The following is a 20,279-nucleotide window of genomic DNA, read 5'->3' as shown; positions in this document are numbered from 1 at the left end:
TTTTCTCATTTCCTGTTGAATATCCATGCAATAACAAAGCTTTCTTAGTAGCTGTGGAGCTCAGTGGTCTGGGTGCTTCAGGATGTTCCACATTGTTCAGAAAGCTGTAAGCTGAATATAACTGTATATAATCTTTCTGTAAAAACAAACCCAAAAATAAAAGTCTTAAACTTTTCTGTGTTTTTTCTCCTCTGTTTTTTTACTTTTTGCTCTGTTATCAGGGAACCTGTGTGGAAGCAGCAGCGTGTAGCTAAAGTAAATAGAAGTGATTTCATATACACATTTGTATATATACTCTTTTTAATAAAATTTATTATTCAGTGGTTGTTTGATAAAGGATTTAGTTTTATATAAAACTAAACTGTAGTGAAGTGAAAAAACACTGGGGATTACAGGGGGTTCCTGGTATGAAGTGGTGAATATTTACCAAAAGTGCTTAAAGGAAGGTCAACCAGTGTGAACTGGTGATGTGATTGTGAACACCAGAGGCTCAGAGTTTTAATCAGAAAAGTCTCCATTTTCATGAAGCATAAATCAGCAAAGTTAAGCATTGGCTAAAGTAGAGTCAACCGCTCCAGCGTTGGGCTGTGGATAAATGTAACAGCCGTTTCCAGGTTACCTGTGCAGCAGTGGTGCTGCTAATGGTGCTGACACAAGAGCTGCTGCAAACACAGAGATATCACACAGTGCTCCTCCCAAACTACTCCTCCCATTTTATTTAACATTTTAAAAAATTTAAGCTAAGGATGCATTCAGCAAAAATCTGTGGCTTTGGTTACCTTTTAAGCACCACACTTAAGAGGAGGAACTAAAGTATTAGGTACTAAAGTAGTTTATTTTAGAGTCTACTACTGAAATACTGTGTTATTAATGTATTTATTTCAGAAAGCAGTGTAAAGTTAGCAGTGTTAAAGGCAGAACGGGAGCAGCGAGATCTTCTTTTAAGATCAGCTCAAACTCTTGATATAATTTATCTGGATTAAACTCAATGACAGTGCAGATCATCTCCCGCTCTGACTTTAGTGATAATGTGGGTTTATAATGATTCCAACATTTTTATAATTATAACGAGTAACGATGCAGCTCATAAACAATATATCAGAGTAAAAGTAGTAAACTAATCCACAATATGTAGTGAAGTGAAAATAATACTCCAGTAAAGATACAGATACAGAATGTTTAGTACAGTAGTAAAGTTGTTCTATTTGGTTATTACTCATGTCTGACTATAATTTTTAGCATGTTCAGTGCAATTACACATTCTCACCAAATACTTACAGACTTTCACATTAAAGAATGTAGCTGTGTATTTATGTGTGTTTTTAACATTAAAACATAATAAAACACATGTATTTTATAGGATTTCTTTGTAACTGCATACAAAATAAAAAAAAAACAGAAAAAAATACAACTCCCAGAATGCCCTTCGCGGCAGTGTTTTTTTTTCTCACAGGGAGCTCGTGCAGTCAGGAGCTTCTCTGCGCGGATGGAGATTTTTAGTGTTTTGTGGTGAAATTCTGTGTTATTTGTTATTTTAGTGTAAATTCTGAGGGAATGTTCAGCCGGTTCTCCGCGCGCACGGTGAGTTTACCGCCTCTGAGCGCTCAGGTAACTTTACCGAGTACCGGTGTGTTTACGGGTTGCCATGGTTACCGTGAGTTTGGGTGTAAAGTTGTATAAATCGGGTTTTTATTGGATCATTTCTCCTCTCAGCACGATGAACGAGTACGAGCTGGTCCGGCAGATCGGTCACGGAGCCTACGGGAAAGCGCTGCTGGTCCGCGAGCGCAGCGGGAGCGCGCGCCACTGTGTCATCAAACAGATCAGTTGGAGCCGCGTGAGTGCGCGTGCACAACATCAATCAATACCGAACCCAATATAACCAGTTATTACCAGTTATTTAATTCCTCTTTTTTCTCTTAAATCTTAACTGTTTATTATTTATTAACTGTTATTTTTTTATATATATTTATATTTTTTACTGTTTTGTTAATGAAATTCATTATTTTAGTTTAAAGTATTGAAAAGTAGATTTTTATTTCTTTTTTATTTCCTCTAAGTCTAAATGAAGGCTACCCTTAATGTATTACCAAGTGAAAAAAAGATTGATAAAATATATTAATTTACTGATAAAATTAAACAAAAAAAATTAAGGATGCACAATGATATTATAATTATTTAATTAAATTAAATACCCAACCCACTCATTAGGGAATCTAGTGATGCTCCAACACCAGGAGGGTTAAGAAGACCAGCACACGCCTCCTCTGACACATGTGAAGTCAGGCTCCGTCTCTTTTTGAACTGCTGCTGATGCTGTAGCATTGCTAAGTAGCATCACAGCGCTAACGCTCGGAGGAAAGCGCAGCGACTTGGTTCTGATACATCAGCTCACAGACGCAGCCTTGTGCTGATCCACATCACCCTAGAAGTGATGAGGGGAAAGAGAGAGCGCCATCTACTGTACTGTACCCACCCAGAGAGAGCAAGACCAGCTGTGCTCTCTCGGGGCTCCGGCAGCTGATGGAAATTCCCACATCAATGCATCACAAATAAACAATGCTGTTCAAAAGTTTGGAATCATTTCTCATGTTTATCCACTAATCTATTACTTACAAACTGCAAAGACAAAAATTATCATTAGTACATCTCTCTGTATTTCTCCTGTAGATGTCTCCTCGAGAAAGAGAAGACTCCAAAAAGGAGGTGACTCTGCTGTCCAAAATGAAGCATCCAAACATTGTGGCTTTCTTCAGGTCATTTAATGGTCAGTGCACAAAGTATATATATATATATTTATTATTAAAAACCAGCACGGTAATACATCTTATAATGAATTATAGTATTAATTAATGTGTGTGTGTGTGTGTGTGTGTGTTTGACAGAGAGAAATAATCTGTATATAGTGATGGAGTATTGTGATGGTGGCGACCTCATGAAAAAGATCAGTATGCAGAGAGGACAGCCGTTTAAAGAACAGCAGGTACAGTTTATATTATTCATATTTGCAATAACGTGTTTAATCTCATTACAGTGTTTATTTCTAATATACAATTTACATGTAAATATTGATTTAGACTGTTTTTGCTCCATATATAAAAGTATCCTGTTCTGAACTTTTACTCCAGATTTTATGCATAAAGTGATGTGTTTTTAATACCTTTAGTTTTATACTTTTTTTTTTGCTAAATATCACAAAAGATTCTCCCAAAGGACTACAGCCCGTTTTATTTAGTATATATTTTGTGTGTTTGTGCAGATAATGGACTGGTTTGTTCAGATTTGTCTTGGGCTGAAACACATCCACGACAGGAAGGTCCTGCACAGAGACATTAAAGCTCAGGTACAGGATTATTTTACTCTCTATACTCTATAATCATGATTAACACGATTCTGTTTATTTTTTGTTATTTTTCATTAAGAGGTACAATTTATTTAATTTTCCTTTCAAATGTAAAGAGAGATATCAGTGCTGTTTGGATTGTATTATAAGTAAAAACATTTCTATTGGAAAAATAAAAATATGTTCTGTAATGCATGACAGCTACTGTACACAATAAATAATACTAATATTAATTTCTTTGAAATTTTTTATTAAACTTTGCAGAATATCTTTCTCACCCAAGGAGGCAGTAAAGTAAAGCTAGGAGACTTTGGGATCGCCAGATTATTAAACAAGTGAGTCTAAAATTTCTATTTTACATTCAATGCATATATCACACTACTGATCTTCATAACTGTGCTATATGTACTTAACGGTAAAGTGAAGCTGAAGTACAGTAACAGCAGGCTCCTGGTGACCCAGCTGTCTCAGTGTTGGCTCTGTGATCAGGTTTCAGATTATTCAGGGCTGGTTAAAGGTCCTCCCGTGGTCAGAATACAGTGTTATTAATCTGGTTGTATTTACTGATCTGTGTTTTGTGGTGCAGTACGGTGGAGCTCGCCAGGACCTGCGTCGGGACGCCATACTACCTCTCTCCTGAGATCTGCGAGAACCGACCATATAACAACAAAACGTACGTATACTATTGTTCCCATTCAGAAGCACACACACATATATACAGCTCCGGAAAAAATAAGAGAGCACTTAGAAATTATTTTCTTTGATTTTACCAAATTGAAAACCTTTGGAATATAATCAAGAAAAAGATGGATGATCACAAGACCTCTGCATCTTTTTGTTATTTCAGCCATTCCTCATTTTCTGTAAATAAATGCTCTAAATGAGAATATTTTTATTTGTAATTTGGGAGAAATGTTGTCTGTAGTTTATAGAATAAAACAACAATGTTCATTTTACTCAAACATAAACCTATAAATAGCAAAATCAGAGAAACTGATTCAGAAACTGAAGTGCTCTCTTCATTTTTAGCAGAGCTGTATAATATATCATTTTAAAATTACATTTATTTTTAATATTAAGTCTAGGGAAAACAAAATAAACAATAAAAGTAACACATAAGGATGAAATAATCTAAAGAAACCAAACAATAATAGAGAGAGAGCGAGACGATCTAAAAGAAGGTCTTATATCCTCTCCCAGGAACACACAGGATCATAACAGAGCATATCTAAAATCCCCTTCTTACAGAAAACTTTCCAGCTGATATTTACTCAGATTATCTTTATCAGAGACATTGTAAATGTGGGCGCGCTCCATCTCACAGACAAACCACAGGATTATATATGCAAACTTTATTCCAAACCCAAACTACAGACCTCAGAGCAGAAATCATGAAGGAAATGAAGCAAAATCTTCATGCAGATCATTAAAAATGTTTTTGATTTTAAAATGGATCTTAAATGTGAAATTTCTCTCTCTCTCAGTGATATGTGGTCTCTTGGCTGTGTTCTCTATGAGCTGTGTACACTCAGACACCCGGTGAGTAGCAGTATAACCTACCATACTTATTATTGCATAATGAATCATGCAGTAACTTAAAAACAGTGTTAAACAAACTAAAATACTCTGTGAAGTATTTAGATACTCTTATCTGGGGAGCTGTTTGTTAACTTGTGGTTTCTGAGGCTGGAAACTCTGATAAACTCATCCTGTACAACAGAGGAAACTCTCGCTCTTCTATCTGTTCCTGGGGCGGTCCTGATGAGTGCCAGTTTCATCATTTGATGTTTTTTGCAGTGACTGCACTTGAGGAGACTTTCAAAGCTCTTAAATTTTTTTGACTGACCTTTGTTACTTTTATTTTTACTAGCAGTGCGTGTGTGTGTGTGTGTGTGTGTGTGTGTGCGTGTGTGTTATCAGTTTGAAGGCAGCAGTCTGCGGCAGCTGATAGTGAGGATCTGTAAGGGTTATTATACTCCGGTATCTCAGCGCTACAGTTCTGATCTCAGGACTCTCGTTTCTCAACTGTTTAAAATCAGCCCCAGAGATCGACCCTCCGTCAACTCGCTGCTCAAGCGCCCCCTACTGCACACGCTCATCAGCAAACACCTGCACCCTCAGGTAACACACACACACACACTCACAGCTTAGCACAACTGTTGTGTTCAGTTCAGTGCAGTTAGTAATTATCTCTACCTCTTCCTCTCTCTTTCTCTGTGCTGCAGCTGATGGAGGAGGAGTTCAGTCACACCGTTCTGCACAGAGTCAAGCCTGTGGCACAGCCAGGCCCCAAGCACAGTGCAGGTACCCAACACTATCCTAAACAAATCACAGTTACCCAACATAGTCCTAAACAAAGCACAGTTACCTAACACGATCCTAAAGACAACACACACTACCCAGCACAGCTGGGCACAACCCATATTTAGAATAGGTAGCCAGCATGCCTAATGACAGCATAAAGTACCAAACACAGTGCTTAACACAGCATAGTTACCCAACACAGTCCTAAACACAACATACAGTACTCAACACAGGCTCAAACACAGCACAGTCATTCAACACAGTTCTAAACACAACAAAAAGCCACCCAGCACAAATCATACACAACACAGTTACCCAATACAGTCCTAAACAAAAAAATAACAATAGCACAGGTACACAGCCCAAACTACACACAATTATCTCACAATTATCACACTTAAAATACAGAGTCGCTACCCAGCACTGTCCTAAATACACCATAACTGTAACACAGTTCTAAACACAGAGCAAGGACGGACCAAACACAAACACTAATATAACCGGTCTACACTGTGTATTAACAATTTACACACATTATTATTTTATATGTATAATACATTATTATTCATTATAACTATTTTTATTCAATTCATTTGTATTTTACTGTATAAAATCAGGACTATTAAACTTATTTTTCTTTTCTTAAAGTCTCTAAAGTCTCACCGAGGTCTGGAGGTGCAGTAAATAAGCTCCCGCCTCGACCACCATGGAGACGTGCTGTTACCAAACCTCCCAGCCCTCAGTATAAGGTGTTTATAACCTGTGTAAACCTTTTGCAACGTGTTATAATGGCTTAGTGACTTAATTTTTCAGTACAAAGGGTTTCCGATCAGCAATATTTTATTGTGTATGTTTTATTCACATATATGTTATTTAAATGTTGTTGTAATAATGTATATGTATAATAATCTGTGCAGCCTGTGCACGGTCATGGAGTGGAAGTGGGAAGAGGCCAGGTATTGAGAGCTGCAGGTGAGGTAAAGGCCGTGCAGAACCTCCGTCCACAGCTGGAGCATCTCCAGCCCCGCCCACATCTTCATCACCCTCCTCCTCCTCCTCCTCCAGCAGCACCTGAACCGGAGGCTCCTGCAGGCTGCTGCCCTGAGCGGCTGAATGCTCTGGAGCCGTATCAGCTGTGAGTGCCTCTGTATGTGTTTATTAAAATTTAAATGCCCCTTTTCATCCTGTGTTTTATTACAGTCTGTATAAATGAGTGTGTGTTATTATAGATTTATTATAGACCACTCTATAGCGCCCTCTATGCTGCCTGTAATGTGTTACAGTCTGTTAGAATAAGTGTTATATGTAGATATCACAGACCTCTTAGTCTAAAGTGCTGCCATTATGATCAGAAGATCGCTGGGTCGAATCCAGGTCATGCAGCTTGCGATCAGTTACCGGAGCCCTGAGAGAGTACAGTTGTCCCTGCTCTCTCTGGGTGGGTACAGTACAGTAGATGGCGCTCTTTCCCCTCATCATCACTCCTAGGGTGATGTGGATCAGCACAAGGCTGCGTCTGTGAGCTGATGTATCAGAACCGAGTCGCTGAGCTTTCCTCCGAGTGTTAGCGCTGTGATGCTACTCGGCAATGCTACAGCATCAGCAGCAGCTCAAAAAGAGGCGGAGTCTGACTTCACATGTATCGGAGGAGGCATGTGCTAGTCATCACCTTCTTGGTGTTGGAGCATCACTAGTGATAGGGGGGGGATTTACAGCTAAGTAGCAACTTAATGGGTGGGACAACTGTCCTAATAAAATGGGAGAAAATTAGAAATCAATTAATAAATATATGTATACATAAATAAATAATAGTTATTAATAAATCCTTGTTGTGTTTGTGGTTTTTGTGCCAAAAGTAAACCAGTACAGAATGTGTCAGATTTAACAGTTTTCCATTTTCCAGCTTCCAGTGTTTTGTTTTCTTTGTGTGTTTTTTTCAGTGTTGCAGCAGCGAGAGAGGAATACCTGCAGAGGAGACAAGAAGCCAATCAGTACAAACTGAGAGCAGAAAAGCAGCTGGTGAGAACAAACACCAACCACACTTTCACTTATAACTTTACTTTATTTACTCTGAACCCTGGAAACAGCAGGATATACAATCTGCATGTTGATTATGAGCTCTTGTGTTCAGGGTCTGAGGCCAAACACAGCCGATAGTGAACAGAACAGACGATTAGATCAGAAACATCATCATGCAGAGAGAGACGCTCCACCTCACTGCGTCCTGCAGGACAAACTACACCGACAAGAGGTACAGCAGTGTGAGAAAATCTCTACGTTAGTGCATTAAATACGGATTTCTCCTTTATTTGAATTTACTTTATTTAAATCAAATGATTATTAAATTATTATAACATTATTATAATGTTCCAATATGAGCCAAAGCATGTGTAGGTAATGTACAGTTGTGGTCAAAAGTTTACATACACTTGTAAAAAAAACATAATGTTATGGCTGTCTTGAGTTTTCAATAAGTTCTACAACTCTTATTTTTCTGTGATAGAGTGATCGGAACACATACATGTTTGTCACAAAAAACAGTCATAAAATTTGGTTCTTTCATAAATTTATTATGGGTCTGCTGAAAATGTCACCAAATCTGCTGGGTCAAAAATATACATACAGCAACAAAATTTGTCAATTTTGGTGATGTAGCGAGTTGTGTCAATCAAATTAGCTTCATGTCATGGCCTCTTCACTTCTTGTAAGTGATTCTGATTGACTACAGCTGTTGACTTCTCATGAGCCCATTTAAATAGGGCTCATTTGACCCAGTGATTAGACTCAGCTACAAAAGCTACAATGGGAAAGTCAAAGGAACTCAGTGTAGATCTGAAAAAGCGAATTATTGACTTGAACAAGTCAGGGAAGTCACTTGGAGCCATTTCAAAGCAGCTACAGGTCCCAAGAGCAACTGTGCAGACAATTATACGCAAGTATAAAGTGCATGGAACAGTTGTGTCACTGCCACGATCAGGAAGAAAACGCAAGCTATCACATGCTGCCGAGAGGAGATTGGTCAGGATGGTCAAGAGTCAACCAAGAACAGTGTTGGGAGTAACGGCGTTAAAATAAACGGCGTTACTAACGCCGTTACTTTTTTCAGTAACGAGTAATCTAACTAATTACTCTGACTGTAACTATAACGCCGTTACCATTTTCGACACTCCGTTACTGCACGTTACTTTAGCAGCTGAATGAACTTTTTTTAACTTTGCGCATACAGACAAAGAGCCCTATGATACACCCCGCACAAGGCGTGTAGCGTGGCGCTTTGCCACCTGTCAACAGTCTATTTTTAGGCCTTGCACGCGTCCTTAAAATAGGGTTGGACTTTGGAATATATTAACAACGATGGGCGTGGTGGTCTGGAAATGATGTGTGTTGAGGTAAATTTCTGGAGTGTTTTTATCTTGGCGGCGGAAAAAAGCTTAGCGCGATTGCTCACACTGCGCTCCAAAATACTCCATACCATCACATCTTTACCACATAAAAATAAACCACACCCAGAGCCTTCAGCAATCAACTATGAAAAAATATATATACTTAAAAATCTGCACTGTAACTATAAATTATTATTAGTTATATTTATTTCTGTCAGTTATAAGGATTTATATTTATGTTTAGTACACAGACTAAATAACTAGGCATTCTGCTGTTTAAAAATTTCAACAGATGCTATTCTCACTCAAATGCTGGAGTTTTGAAATGGAAAATTAAAAGAGAAAATAACTTTGACTGAACATAAATTTATTTTAGTTAACTTTGCTATTATTTAACTGAATTTCACTTTTATATCTGAAAAACAAAGCACATTGTCAATCTGGCGCGTGGTGCTGCCCGTCAATTATATAAAACTTAAAACATTTGAAATACACAGAAATATAACGCTATATGTTAGCATTCGTTTCTTATCACCAGGGCAAATTTATTAAAATATTAAATATATTAATTCATGAATTAAAATCTCGTCCAGCGCTCTGAAATGTCAGGCACGCAAAGTGGTGCTTGGCGCAGCGGCGCGGCATTGCGCGCAGAATAACCTCTGTCTTCTAAAAAAAGTTTTTATAAATAAGATCTGACAAGTATACTAAAATTAATGTTATTAAACTTACTAAAGCCAACAAATGTACTTTAATAATGTTAATTAATAAAGAGAAATCAGGCAAAATGCGCTGCGCCTCTCTCTCTCTCTCTCTCTCTCTCTCTCTCTCTCTCTCTTTTGCAGCGCGGAGCTGAATTCAGCGCGAGGCTATAAATAATTTACAACTCAGCTCAGTTAAATAAAAATAAGTAAGGACCTGTAAGTTAATCAAATATTGTCAAATATAAAGGATAGGTTGAGGTTTTGGTGAGCTGTTTTCATGATTTGAAACTGAAACTAACCGAAACTTTTATTATTCTGCGCAAAAAGCCTGTGATTGTTTTAAATGAGTTTTTTAATGGATTTAAATGAGTTTTTTTTAACGGATTGTTGTTTTTGTCCATTCTTTTGTTTTGTTTATATATACATTTATTTCTTTGAGTGTGGTTTGGTTTGTTTAATTTTTATCCCCAGACGTGTATTTGTTTTTTCCGGTTTTTTTTCAGTATTACATGTCTTAGTAATTTTCTTTGGTCCTGTGGAGTTTTTCGTTTCTTATTTTTTTTTATTCGTTAGACTATATTTTTGTCAACATTTTGGGTTTATTTTTGTTTGTTATTTTTCTAATAATAATAGTAATTACATCATTTATTTTCTTTATTTATTCTTTATTTATTTATTTTTACAGGGCGAAGTAACGCAATAGTTACTTTTACTGGTAACTAGTTACTTTTATAGTGGAATAACTCCGTTAGTAACTCAGTTACTTTTTTGGAGAAGTAACTAGTAACTATAACTAATTACTTTTTCAAAGTAACGTGCCCAACACTGACCAAGAATCACCAAGAAGCAGGTCTGCAAGGATTTGGAAGCTGATGGAACACAGGTGTCAGTCTCCACAGTCAAGCGTGTTTTACATCGCCATGGACTGAGAGGCTGCCGTGCAAGAAAGAAGCCCTTGCTCCAGAAAAGGCACCTTAAGACTCGGCTGAAGTTTGCTGCTGATCACATGGACAAAGATAAAACCTTCTGGAGGAAAGTTCTCTGGTCAGACGAAACAAAAATTGAGCTGTTTGGCCACAACACCCAGCAATATGTTTGGAGGAGAAAAGGTGAGGCCTTTAATCCCAGGAACACCATGCCTACTGTCAAGCATGGTGGTGGTAGTATTATGCTCTGGGGATGTTTTGCTGCCAGTGGAACTGGTTCTTTGCAGAAAGTAAATGGGATAATGAAGAAGGAGGATTACCTCCAAATTCTGCAGGAAAACTTAAAACCATCAGCCCGAAGGTTGGGTCTTGGGCGCAGTTGGGTGTTCCAACAAGACAATGACCCAAAACACACATCAAAAGTGGTAAAGGAATGGCTAAACCAGGCTAGAATTAAGGTTTTAGAATGGCCTTCCCAAAGTCCTGACTTAAACCCCATTGAGAACATGTGGACAGTGCTAAAGAAACGGGTTCATGCAAGAAAACCATCACATTTAGCTGAACTGCACCAATTCTGTCAAGAAGAGTGGTCAAACATTCGACCTGAAGCTTGCCAGGAGCTTGTGGATGGCTACCAAAAGCGCCTAGTTGCCGTGAAAATGGCCAAGGGACATGTAACCAAATACTAATGTTGCTGTATGTATATTTTTGATCCAGCAGATTTGGTGACATTTTCAGCAGACCCATAATAAATTTATGAAAGAACCAAATTTTATGACTGTTTTTTGTGACAAACATGTATGTGTTCCGATCACTCTATCACAGAAAAATAAGAGTTGTAGAACTTATTGAAAACTCAAGACAGCCATAACATTATGTTTTTTACAAGTGTATGTAAACTTTTGACCACAACTGTATATCACACTAGATTAGATTAATATATATCTCATTCTAGGATTAGAATGTGTTTGAGTAGTTCTAATCAGAACTCTATGCTATCTGTGTGTGTGTTTGTGTGATTTTCCTGCAGGAGTATCTGAGACAGCTGCAGGACATCAGGAGGCGATATCAGGACGAGGTCAGAGTTATGAGACGGAAAGCTGATGCTGAGGTGATGCGTTCACACTCTTTACAATAAAGGAGATGTGCAGAGAAGATCTATGTAGTATCCATCATTATTTAATAAATTATAGAGTTCTGTAGCAAATTACTGTAATATTCTGGGATGCCCTGCAGGTCCAGCCGAAACCAGGAGGCACATACCTGGTGAAGCATCCTGATGAGAAACAAACACACATTTCCAGAGAAGAGCAACAGAAGGTAAAAACACCCAGTATATCCATATATATGAGCCATCAAACCAAACTGAATCAGCATAAAGTTATCCAAAAGCAGTGTGTAAGACTGGTGGAGGAGAACATGATGCCAAGATGCATAAAAAACTGTGATTAAAAACCAGGATTATTCCACCAAATATTGATTTCTGAATTGATTGATTTTGGAATTTGGAAGAAATGTTTTCTGTAGTTTATAGAATAAAACAACAATAATGTCATAATGTTAAGCTTGATCAGTGTATATATAACGGAACGTACTGCGGATTGAGGCTGGTATCTTGTTTCTGTAGCCTGCTGATATGGAGAAAGCTCTGCAGGAGATTCTAGAGCAGAACCACAGAGAGAGGAAAGAGCTGCAGAGAAAACACAAAGACAAGGTACAAGACACCAACACACCGTCACACCACCCACACCTTTACACCATCCACACCATCCAGCTCCACAGAGTTAAGAGACAGGAAGCTGTCCCGCTCACCAGCGATTAACTTCTCTTTTCTTCCACACAGAAAGGAATTATGTTTGAGATCAAACTGCAGGAGAAAGAGCCGGAGAAGAACAGAGAGAAACTACAGCAGAAAACTGATGAGGACAAAATGGAGGAGGTAAAATACTGCAATGTGATTGGCTGAGAGATGTTTTATGAGTGCCGTTATCAGCCGGTAATGCCCTGTAACCGAATCTCTCCGTGTATTACTCCGCCACATACAGGTAACCTAGCAACGATGCAGTGCTTACAAACCAAATACAAACCAAACAGCGCAGCTACAAACAGAGCAGCAATGGAACTATTTTAACTGGCGGAGTTTTTATAACCAAACAGATCCTACTTTCTCCTCCTCTTTACTTTAGGAGGATCTGCTGAATCAGACGCTGCGGTTTGATGCAGAACTGAAGCTCCAGCTGTGGAACAGATCAGCCGAAGATCCTGACGTCACTGAGGAGGTTAATCCTGAGGAAGGAGTGGAGGGAGGAGGAGGAGGAGAAGAAGAGTGTGTGAGAAGAGGAGTGTGGAGACGGGAGGCTCCTCAGACTCTGCTGAAAGCTCTGGCCAACATGGAGGTTTCATCCCTCTGCTCTACTGCAGCTTCAACCCAACCCGGTGTGTTCTTTTATCTCTATTTGATACACAATAAAAACACTTTTCATTTTTCAGAGCAAAAAGCATTTATATAATATTTTCCACACCAAGCAAACAGGGAGACATCTGAGACTCGATATATCGCAGGACAATTCTCTACAATACTTCACATCATCTGTGTTACTAAAGAGGATAAAATACTCCTAAATAAGCAAAAAACCAGAATTTTACTACCAATATTCACAGGTTTACCCTTTATACCATGACGTGAAGTAATGAATCAGTAACTTTAGTAAGTCAGACTTGGCGAGTGAGTCTTAGGGATTTTAGAGCTCCTATGTTTCAATAAATATAGCGATATTTGAGGCCATGTATCGATATGATCGAAAACAATATGATATATCGCAATATCAATATAATATCATTGTCAGGAAACCCCATTATTAAGAACTGTGTGGAAAATTTTTCTATATATATTAAAAACAGGTTTTTTTTGACTGTGAACCCTGTTATACACAGTGCTATACACAATTTTAAAGGTTTTATATGGCAACAAAAATGGTTCAAGAGTCAAAGGAGCCTTTTTTCAGAATTATCTATAAAATAAATCTTCAGGTTCTTGCCTGTATTGTAAAAAGTCAAGAAACCCTTTTGTAAAGTACAGTACAAAAGGGTTTCCATACTAGAAAAAAGTTATCTGTATTTTATTGTTATACACAATAGAAATGCACCAAAAAATCTCTTTAACCAAGAAAGATTTACAAAGTAAACATAAGAAAAAATGTTCAATATAGTGCTTTAAAATGTTTCCTTCAGGTAAACAGGTATTTACTGGTTTGCTTGTTTGTTTGCTGATGGTTTTAGGTGGAGTGGAGCTGAAGGAGCAGAGGAGGCGGTGGTTAAAGCGAAGGCCGAATACACTCCTCAACGCTTTAGCTGAGGCTCAGCTCACCTTCTCTACACTCGGTAAGACTTTATATAAATCATCATTTATCATCTACAGGAGAAACATTTAAACTGCAAGAACTGCTGAAGCACAAAGAGGATTCTTTAAGTAATGTTTTCTCATTTCTATTAATGTTTTATATTATCAGGCAAAGATCAATTTAAACACCTGTAATTAGCCTGTAAAACTCAGTTTGGTTCACAGCACACTCCAGATATCATGGTTTAATATGTGTTTGGTAAACTGAGGGACTGACCTTAGTTTATTTTCATTACATTTATACAAACACAAGTTACAGTTTGTTTTAATTTGATATAATTTGTCAGAGTAACAACAATAAACTTTACTAATATGTACATTAAACTCATTCTGTAGTTTTCTATCTCTCTTGTTAGGATCGACCCTCGTATCTGAGAGAGATGACTCAAAGGAGAAGAAAGAGGAAGAGAAAGAGGAGGCTGCTGAAGCTGTGAAAAGCAGCTCTGCAGATGATGATGATGAAGATGATGAAGATGAGGATGACTCTGATGTGGAGGTGGATGAGGAGAGGCTGGAGCCCAGATCAGACGATGATGATACGTGAGAACTCAATATATAATAACACCTAAAATACACCTATAACAAAATAATAAATAATAAATATATCTAACAGCATCACTGATCAGTCCAGTTTCCTCTTTTTCTCACCGTACATCATGAAAATCACTTATTTCCTCTGTAGTTCATTAATGTTCGGCTCGGATTCTAAACAACAAAACATCATAATAACAGCAAAGAGCTCCAACCATATGAGATATATCTGATCTCTGTTCTGCTGTATCTTTAATTCTCCCCCATTCATCCCTCAGGAACTTCGAAGAGTCTGAAGACGAGCTGAGAGAGGAGGTCGCTGACTCCATGAGGAATCTCTTCATCAATAATGATGATGATGAAGGTGATGATGATGATGATGAAGGGCAGAGTGCTGTAGATGGAGATCTCTGTGTGAAAACTGAAGAGGAGAGAGAGGAGAGTAACGATACAGAGAGAACAGATTCCTCCAGACCTGCAGCTCAGGATCAGGAATCTCATCTCCAGACTGAACAGACTGAGCTTCAGCACCTGAACCCTGAGGAGAACCAGGACCAGAACCAGGATGTTGGAACAGCAGCGGAGCAGCAGAGACACATCTGATCTCACAGCGTCTCCAGTCTGTTCTGGCAGGTCTTAATGCCCTATCTCAACAGTTCTCATCACCCGCCGGTCCACCAATCAGGAGTGAGTAATGAACATCCTCGAGGTCGATCTGATCTGAGATGAAGATCGCTCTCAATTTGTTCGATAAGACTTTTCTAATCTTAACACTGGAGCCGTAGGTTTCTGTCTGTCAGGTCAGCCTGTGTGAAGCTCAGAAGTATCTCAGATAGTTCCACAAAATCCTGATTAAATGTACAGTTTTCATAACAACAAAAAACAGCACATATAATATTTTTCCCATGATTACATATGAATCACTCAAAAGAAGTATATCCACTACCTCACCCACTTATATTTATAATTATAATCACTGATTTACAAAATCAAGTGTTGGATAACAGTTACACATAATAATAGTCTCTCATGGGGGAGCTTTGAGGATGTTGTAATAATAAACACAGCGATGTAAAATCACTACTTTCTGTATGAATGTTTTTATTATTTACAGTTCAGGAGTTTGATTTTAAGGTTTAGAGTGTTTTGATGCTTTTTTACAGTTCTTACAGTTTTTACATGTATTTTGTGTTTAACTGAAATGGTATTTGTTTCTTCAAATTTAATTCCATTTCCAATTTCCTACACTTAAGCTGGGACCCAAAACACATGAAGCTGCTGGTGCTGAGAGAGCAACGGCACATAAAACCAGAAAACATACTTTAAAGAAAAGTATGTTTTAACTTTTCTTTACCGTTACCGTCCTCTCTGGTAACATTGAGGCGGTGCTACGCCGGGACTGACTGGCTCTAACCATACCGGCCAGGTTAGTGGTCTAAGTAATGGGCAGTTTAGTAATATACATTGTTCTAATGAGTTATCTTGCCACTTTCCTGTGCATAAGGCTGTGAGTTTTAATTATGTGCCTTTTTCAGATACAAGTGCATTTTTACCTTGTAGGATTGAGACTGTGTCTGTCCCCCGTGTCGCTCGAAACCGAAAAACTCAGAAAATCTGTTTTAATAATCTTATTAAAATTAAAACAACAGCATCCGTCTCTCAGAGTACCAGCAGCGTCCGTATGAAGCTAGGGCTATTAAATATAAGATCGCTAGCACCTAAATCAGTTATTGTTAATGATATTATTACTGATAATCACCTTAATGCACTATGTCTGTGTGAAACCTGGATTAAACCTGATGAATATATCGCTTTAAATGAGTCTACCCCCCCCCCCCCCCAGGTTTTAGCTATTTCAGTTACCCACGCAGCTCTGGTCGTGGCGGTGGGGTTGCCACAATCTATGACTCAATGTTAGGTATATCTCAAAACTCACAATTGGATGCTAAGTCGTTTGAAGTTCTTAGTCTTAAAGTAGCAGGCCCGTCTCCTGCTTCCAAAACGCAGCATTCGTTTCTGCTTATAACACTGTATCGTCCTCCTGGACCATACTCAAATTTTATTAGTGAATTTGCTGACTTTCTAGCAGCAGTAATTCTTCTTTCTGATAAGATCATAATTGTTGGAGACTTTAATATCCACTTTGAAAAGGACCAGGATCCACTAAAAATTGCATTTAAATCAGTTTTAGATGCTCTAGGCTTTAAACAAAATGTAATTGGCCCCACTCACCGATGTAGTCATACATTAGATTTAGTTTTGACACTGGGTATTGAGGCTGAGAATATAGTTACTCTTTCTCAACATGACTCAATATCCGATCATTATCTAATTATGTTTGAAATAGTTTTTAATCAAAATATCCTCCTCCCGCCCCGCTATATCAGCAAGCGTAAAATAACAACCGCAATTGCTAATGAATTTGTAAATAATCTCCCCGACTTAACCATCTCCCTTCCGTCCTATGAGCATGATCTCGAGCACAAAACAGAAAATCTACAAACTGTGCTCCGCTCTAACCTTGACCGCGTAGCGCCGACAAAAATAAAACAAATCAGGGATAAAAAGCTAGCACCGTGGTATAATGACCACACACGTACATTAAAACAAACCGCTCGTAACTTTGAACGTAAATGGCGACACACAAAACTAGAATTTTTCCGGCTAGCATGGCAGCATAGTCTCACAGACTACAAAAAAGCCCTAATTAAAACAAAATCCCAGTATATTTCATCGCTTATTGAGAAAAATAGAGACAATCCTAGATTCCTTTTCACTACTGTGGCTAAACTCACCGGCAGTCAAAAACAAACTAGCTCCGTTATCCCTGTCGACATTAATAGTAATGATTTCATGAAGTTCTTTGATGATAAAATTAATAGCATTAGACAAAAAATTCAGTATCACCCCCAAAATTTACTTATAGATATTAATGAATGCTGCTCCAGCTCTGAGACACACCTAGAGTGTTTCAGCCCGGTTACAGAAAAAGATTTACTTAGTGTAATTAACTCATCAAAATCAACATCATGTATATTAGATCCAGTACCCACACAATTATTGAAACAGGCACTGCCAAAGGTGGGAAAATCATTACTAGAAATAGTAAATTCATCCCTTAGCATGGGCTACGTACCCAATTCTCTTAAATTGGCGGTCATTAAGCCCATTATCAAAAAGCCAAATCTGGACCCCCGCGAGCTTGCTAATTATAGACTAATTTCTAATCTTTCCTTTATAGCCAAAATCCTAGAAAAAATTGTGTTTAACCAGCTGCGCTTGTATCTACAAAGTAATAGTATGCATGAGGTTTTTCAATCTGGATTTAGACAAAACCATAGTACTGAAACAACTCTACTTAGAGTAACTAATGATTTACTTTCAGCTCTTGATAGGGGCAGTAATGCCATCCTTGTACTGCTAGATCTAAGTGCTGCCTTTGACACCATAGATCACGCTATTCTACTTGATAGGTTAGAAAATCTTATAGGAATTAAAGGATCAGCCCTCACCTGGTTCAGATCTTATCTGAGAGATCGATTCCAGTGTGTTTACTTAAATAACGAATGCTCTTATCAGTCTAGAGTAAAATATGGTGTCCCTCAAGGATCAATACTGGGTCCATTACTCTTTACTCTTTATATGCTACCACTGGGTAAAATTATCCGTAGGCATGGTATTAACTTTCACTGCTATGCTGATGACACGCAACTTTACATATCTGCTAAACCCAACGAGGAGCTCTGTACAAATCAAATAACAGACTGTATTAAAGACATTAAAAATTGGATGACACACAACTTTCTCTTACTTAATTCTGATAAAACTGAGGTCCTTCTATTAGGTCCTAATATTGATAAAAACATAAATGTTAATACTGTAGACATAGACGGTCACTTAATTATACCTGGTAAAACTGTGAGAAACCTTGGGGTCATCTTTGACCCAATTCTTTCGTTTGATGCTCACATATGTAGCATAGTCAAAATTGCATTCTTCCACTTAAGAAATATAGCTAAAATCCGCAGTATACTCTCTCTGGAAGATGCTGAGAAGCTGGTACATGCATTCATAACCTCCAGGCTGGACTACTGCAACGCGTTGTTGGCTGGAAGTCCACATAAATTACTCCATAAACTCCAGCTAGTTCAGAATGCAGCCGCAAGAGTGCTTACCAGAGCTAGAAAGTTCGGTCACATTACACCTATTCTTTCATCCCTACACTGGCTACCTGTTAAATTTCATATAGATTATAAAATACTTCTCCTGACGTATAAATCCCTCAATGGTCTGGCCCCGCATTATCTACAGGAACTCCTTACTCCTTACAATCCGCCGCGTTCACTCCGCTCTCAAGACGCTGGCATGTTATTAGTCCCGCGTATTAGAAAAAACTATGCAGGAGGAAGAGCGTTCTTTTATAAAGCTCCCCAACTTTGGAATAGCCTCCCTATTAATATACGAGACTCAGACACACTCTCAATCTTTAAATCTAGACTCAAAACATTTCTATTTGCTCAAGCTTTTGAGTAATGTCTCATTACAATTTTCTTCCTCTTACAGCTTATCCAGCAAATATAAACCCTGTCCTAATCATCTGCTTTCTCTTTCTCTCCCCATGTCCTGAGCTGCTGCTACCAGTGCCCATCCCACTCCAGCAGAGTTTTATAAAACCATTCTAACCCCTTTTTCTTCCCTCCCCTCTCTGTTCTCTCTCTCTATCTTTCTCACATGTGCTGAGACGCCTGGCCGGCCGGTCTTCCTGGATGTGTCCGTCTGTGGTTCCAGCTTTCAGGAATCAGCCCTGTCCTTCTACTCATCAGAATTATTACACAGCCTTTCTAACTCCTGCTTTTTGTTTCTCTTCCTTTCCTTTCTGTTTTCTCTATCTATCTCTTTTACATGTATGGAGATGCTGTTCCTGATGTTCCCAGCCTGGCTCTCCACTGCCCGCTGTGTTGTTCTCCGGCTCTGCAGCCCTGCACTGATTACCATTAACACACTCAGTATCTGTTTCTGTATTAGCCATAGCTCTATAGTTTGTGCCCATCACATTCTTATATTCATAAATTAGTACCTGTTATATTAGCCATAGTTCACATTAATTCTCTGTACTGTTTTTGTTCTGTTTGTTGTTTGTTGTTTGTTTGTACTGAGCGGGTCAACCCGAGTAGGATGGGTTCCACGGACTGAGTCTTGGTTCCTTCCAAGGTTTCTTCCTCTTAAAGGGAGTTTTTTGCCACTGTGTCACCATAAAATTTAGTACTGCTGTGAAATCTATACTCTGTTTTGTGTTCTGTACACATAGCATCTAGGTTCAGATGATTAAAACATTTAATACATTTAATAAAACAATTTATTTTCTGTAAATGTGTTTTTTTTGTCAATCAAGATTTACAGTGATCTGTAAGATATGTGTTATATAAATGTTAAGATGATTCCAGTCAGAAAGAGTTTTTTATAGTTATTTATTCTTCATATCAATCAGTCAACCTCTATATATATGTGGAGCATCTTTTGCTGTAGTGGAGAGTAAACAGCTGCTCTGAAGTTCATGCTCAGGTCCAGGAGGTGAAAAAAGGACAGGTAGTTTGCTTTTGCTGTTTTATTTTTGCAGCTATAACTGCACAGCTGCACCAAGAGATGCAGTGTGGGTACGAGAGAGAAACACGTAGCGCTAATGCTAAT

General features: G+C 38.3%; 2 protein-coding genes across 2 annotated transcripts in view; both read left to right on the top strand.

The window, feature by feature from the left end:
* itm2bb (integral membrane protein 2Bb) overlaps window positions 1-174 on the top strand; it is a 14,196-nt gene extending 14,022 nt beyond the window's left edge. Inside the window, exon 6 of the mRNA XM_022667265.2 lies at window positions 1-174. This exon is cut by the window's left edge and continues 1,247 nt beyond it. The gene's annotated coding sequence lies outside the window, so the exon portion shown is untranslated.
* A 1,259-nt stretch (window positions 175-1,433) lies between these two features.
* Window positions 1,434-15,213, top strand: LOC103028530 (serine/threonine-protein kinase Nek5). The gene is made up of 22 exons (XM_022667271.2): window positions 1,434-1,581; window positions 1,714-1,837; window positions 2,671-2,767; window positions 2,886-2,983; window positions 3,260-3,343; window positions 3,608-3,678; window positions 3,930-4,016; window positions 4,828-4,882; window positions 5,264-5,464; window positions 5,569-5,647; window positions 6,296-6,396; window positions 6,565-6,782; window positions 7,588-7,666; window positions 7,779-7,898; window positions 11,691-11,771; window positions 11,897-11,980; window positions 12,288-12,374; window positions 12,504-12,599; window positions 12,847-13,096; window positions 13,940-14,041; window positions 14,417-14,600; window positions 14,870-15,213. Exons 2-22 carry the CDS (start codon window positions 1,718-1,720, stop codon window positions 15,192-15,194), a joined length of 2,619 nt encoding a protein of 872 aa, XP_022522992.2. The 5' UTR covers window positions 1,434-1,581; window positions 1,714-1,717; the 3' UTR covers window positions 15,195-15,213.
* Window positions 15,214-20,279: the final 5,066 nt, after the last annotated feature.

Source organism: Astyanax mexicanus, chromosome 11 (assembly GCF_023375975.1).
Source record: "Astyanax mexicanus isolate ESR-SI-001 chromosome 11, AstMex3_surface, whole genome shotgun sequence".
Classification (NCBI taxonomy): domain Eukaryota; kingdom Metazoa; phylum Chordata; class Actinopteri; order Characiformes; family Acestrorhamphidae; genus Astyanax; species Astyanax mexicanus.
The sequence above is the reverse complement of the archived record's forward strand: the minus strand, read 5'-3'. Positions and strand labels throughout refer to the sequence as shown.

What these genes read in the sequence shown, in the direction of transcription:
- LOC103028530 (XM_022667271.2), top strand. Translation starts at nt 1,718, where the DNA reads ATGAACGAGTACGAGCTGGTCCGGCAGATCGGTCACGGAGCCTACGGG. An exon ending in ATCGCCAGATTATTAAACAA is followed by an intron (nt 3,679 to 3,929) that starts GTGAGTCTAAAA and finishes TTTGTGGTGCAG; the next exon opens with TACGGTGGAGCTCGCCAGGA. An exon ending in CGACCATATAACAACAAAAC is followed by an intron (nt 4,017 to 4,827) that starts GTACGTATACTA and finishes TCTCTCTCTCAG; the next exon opens with TGATATGTGGTCTCTTGGCT.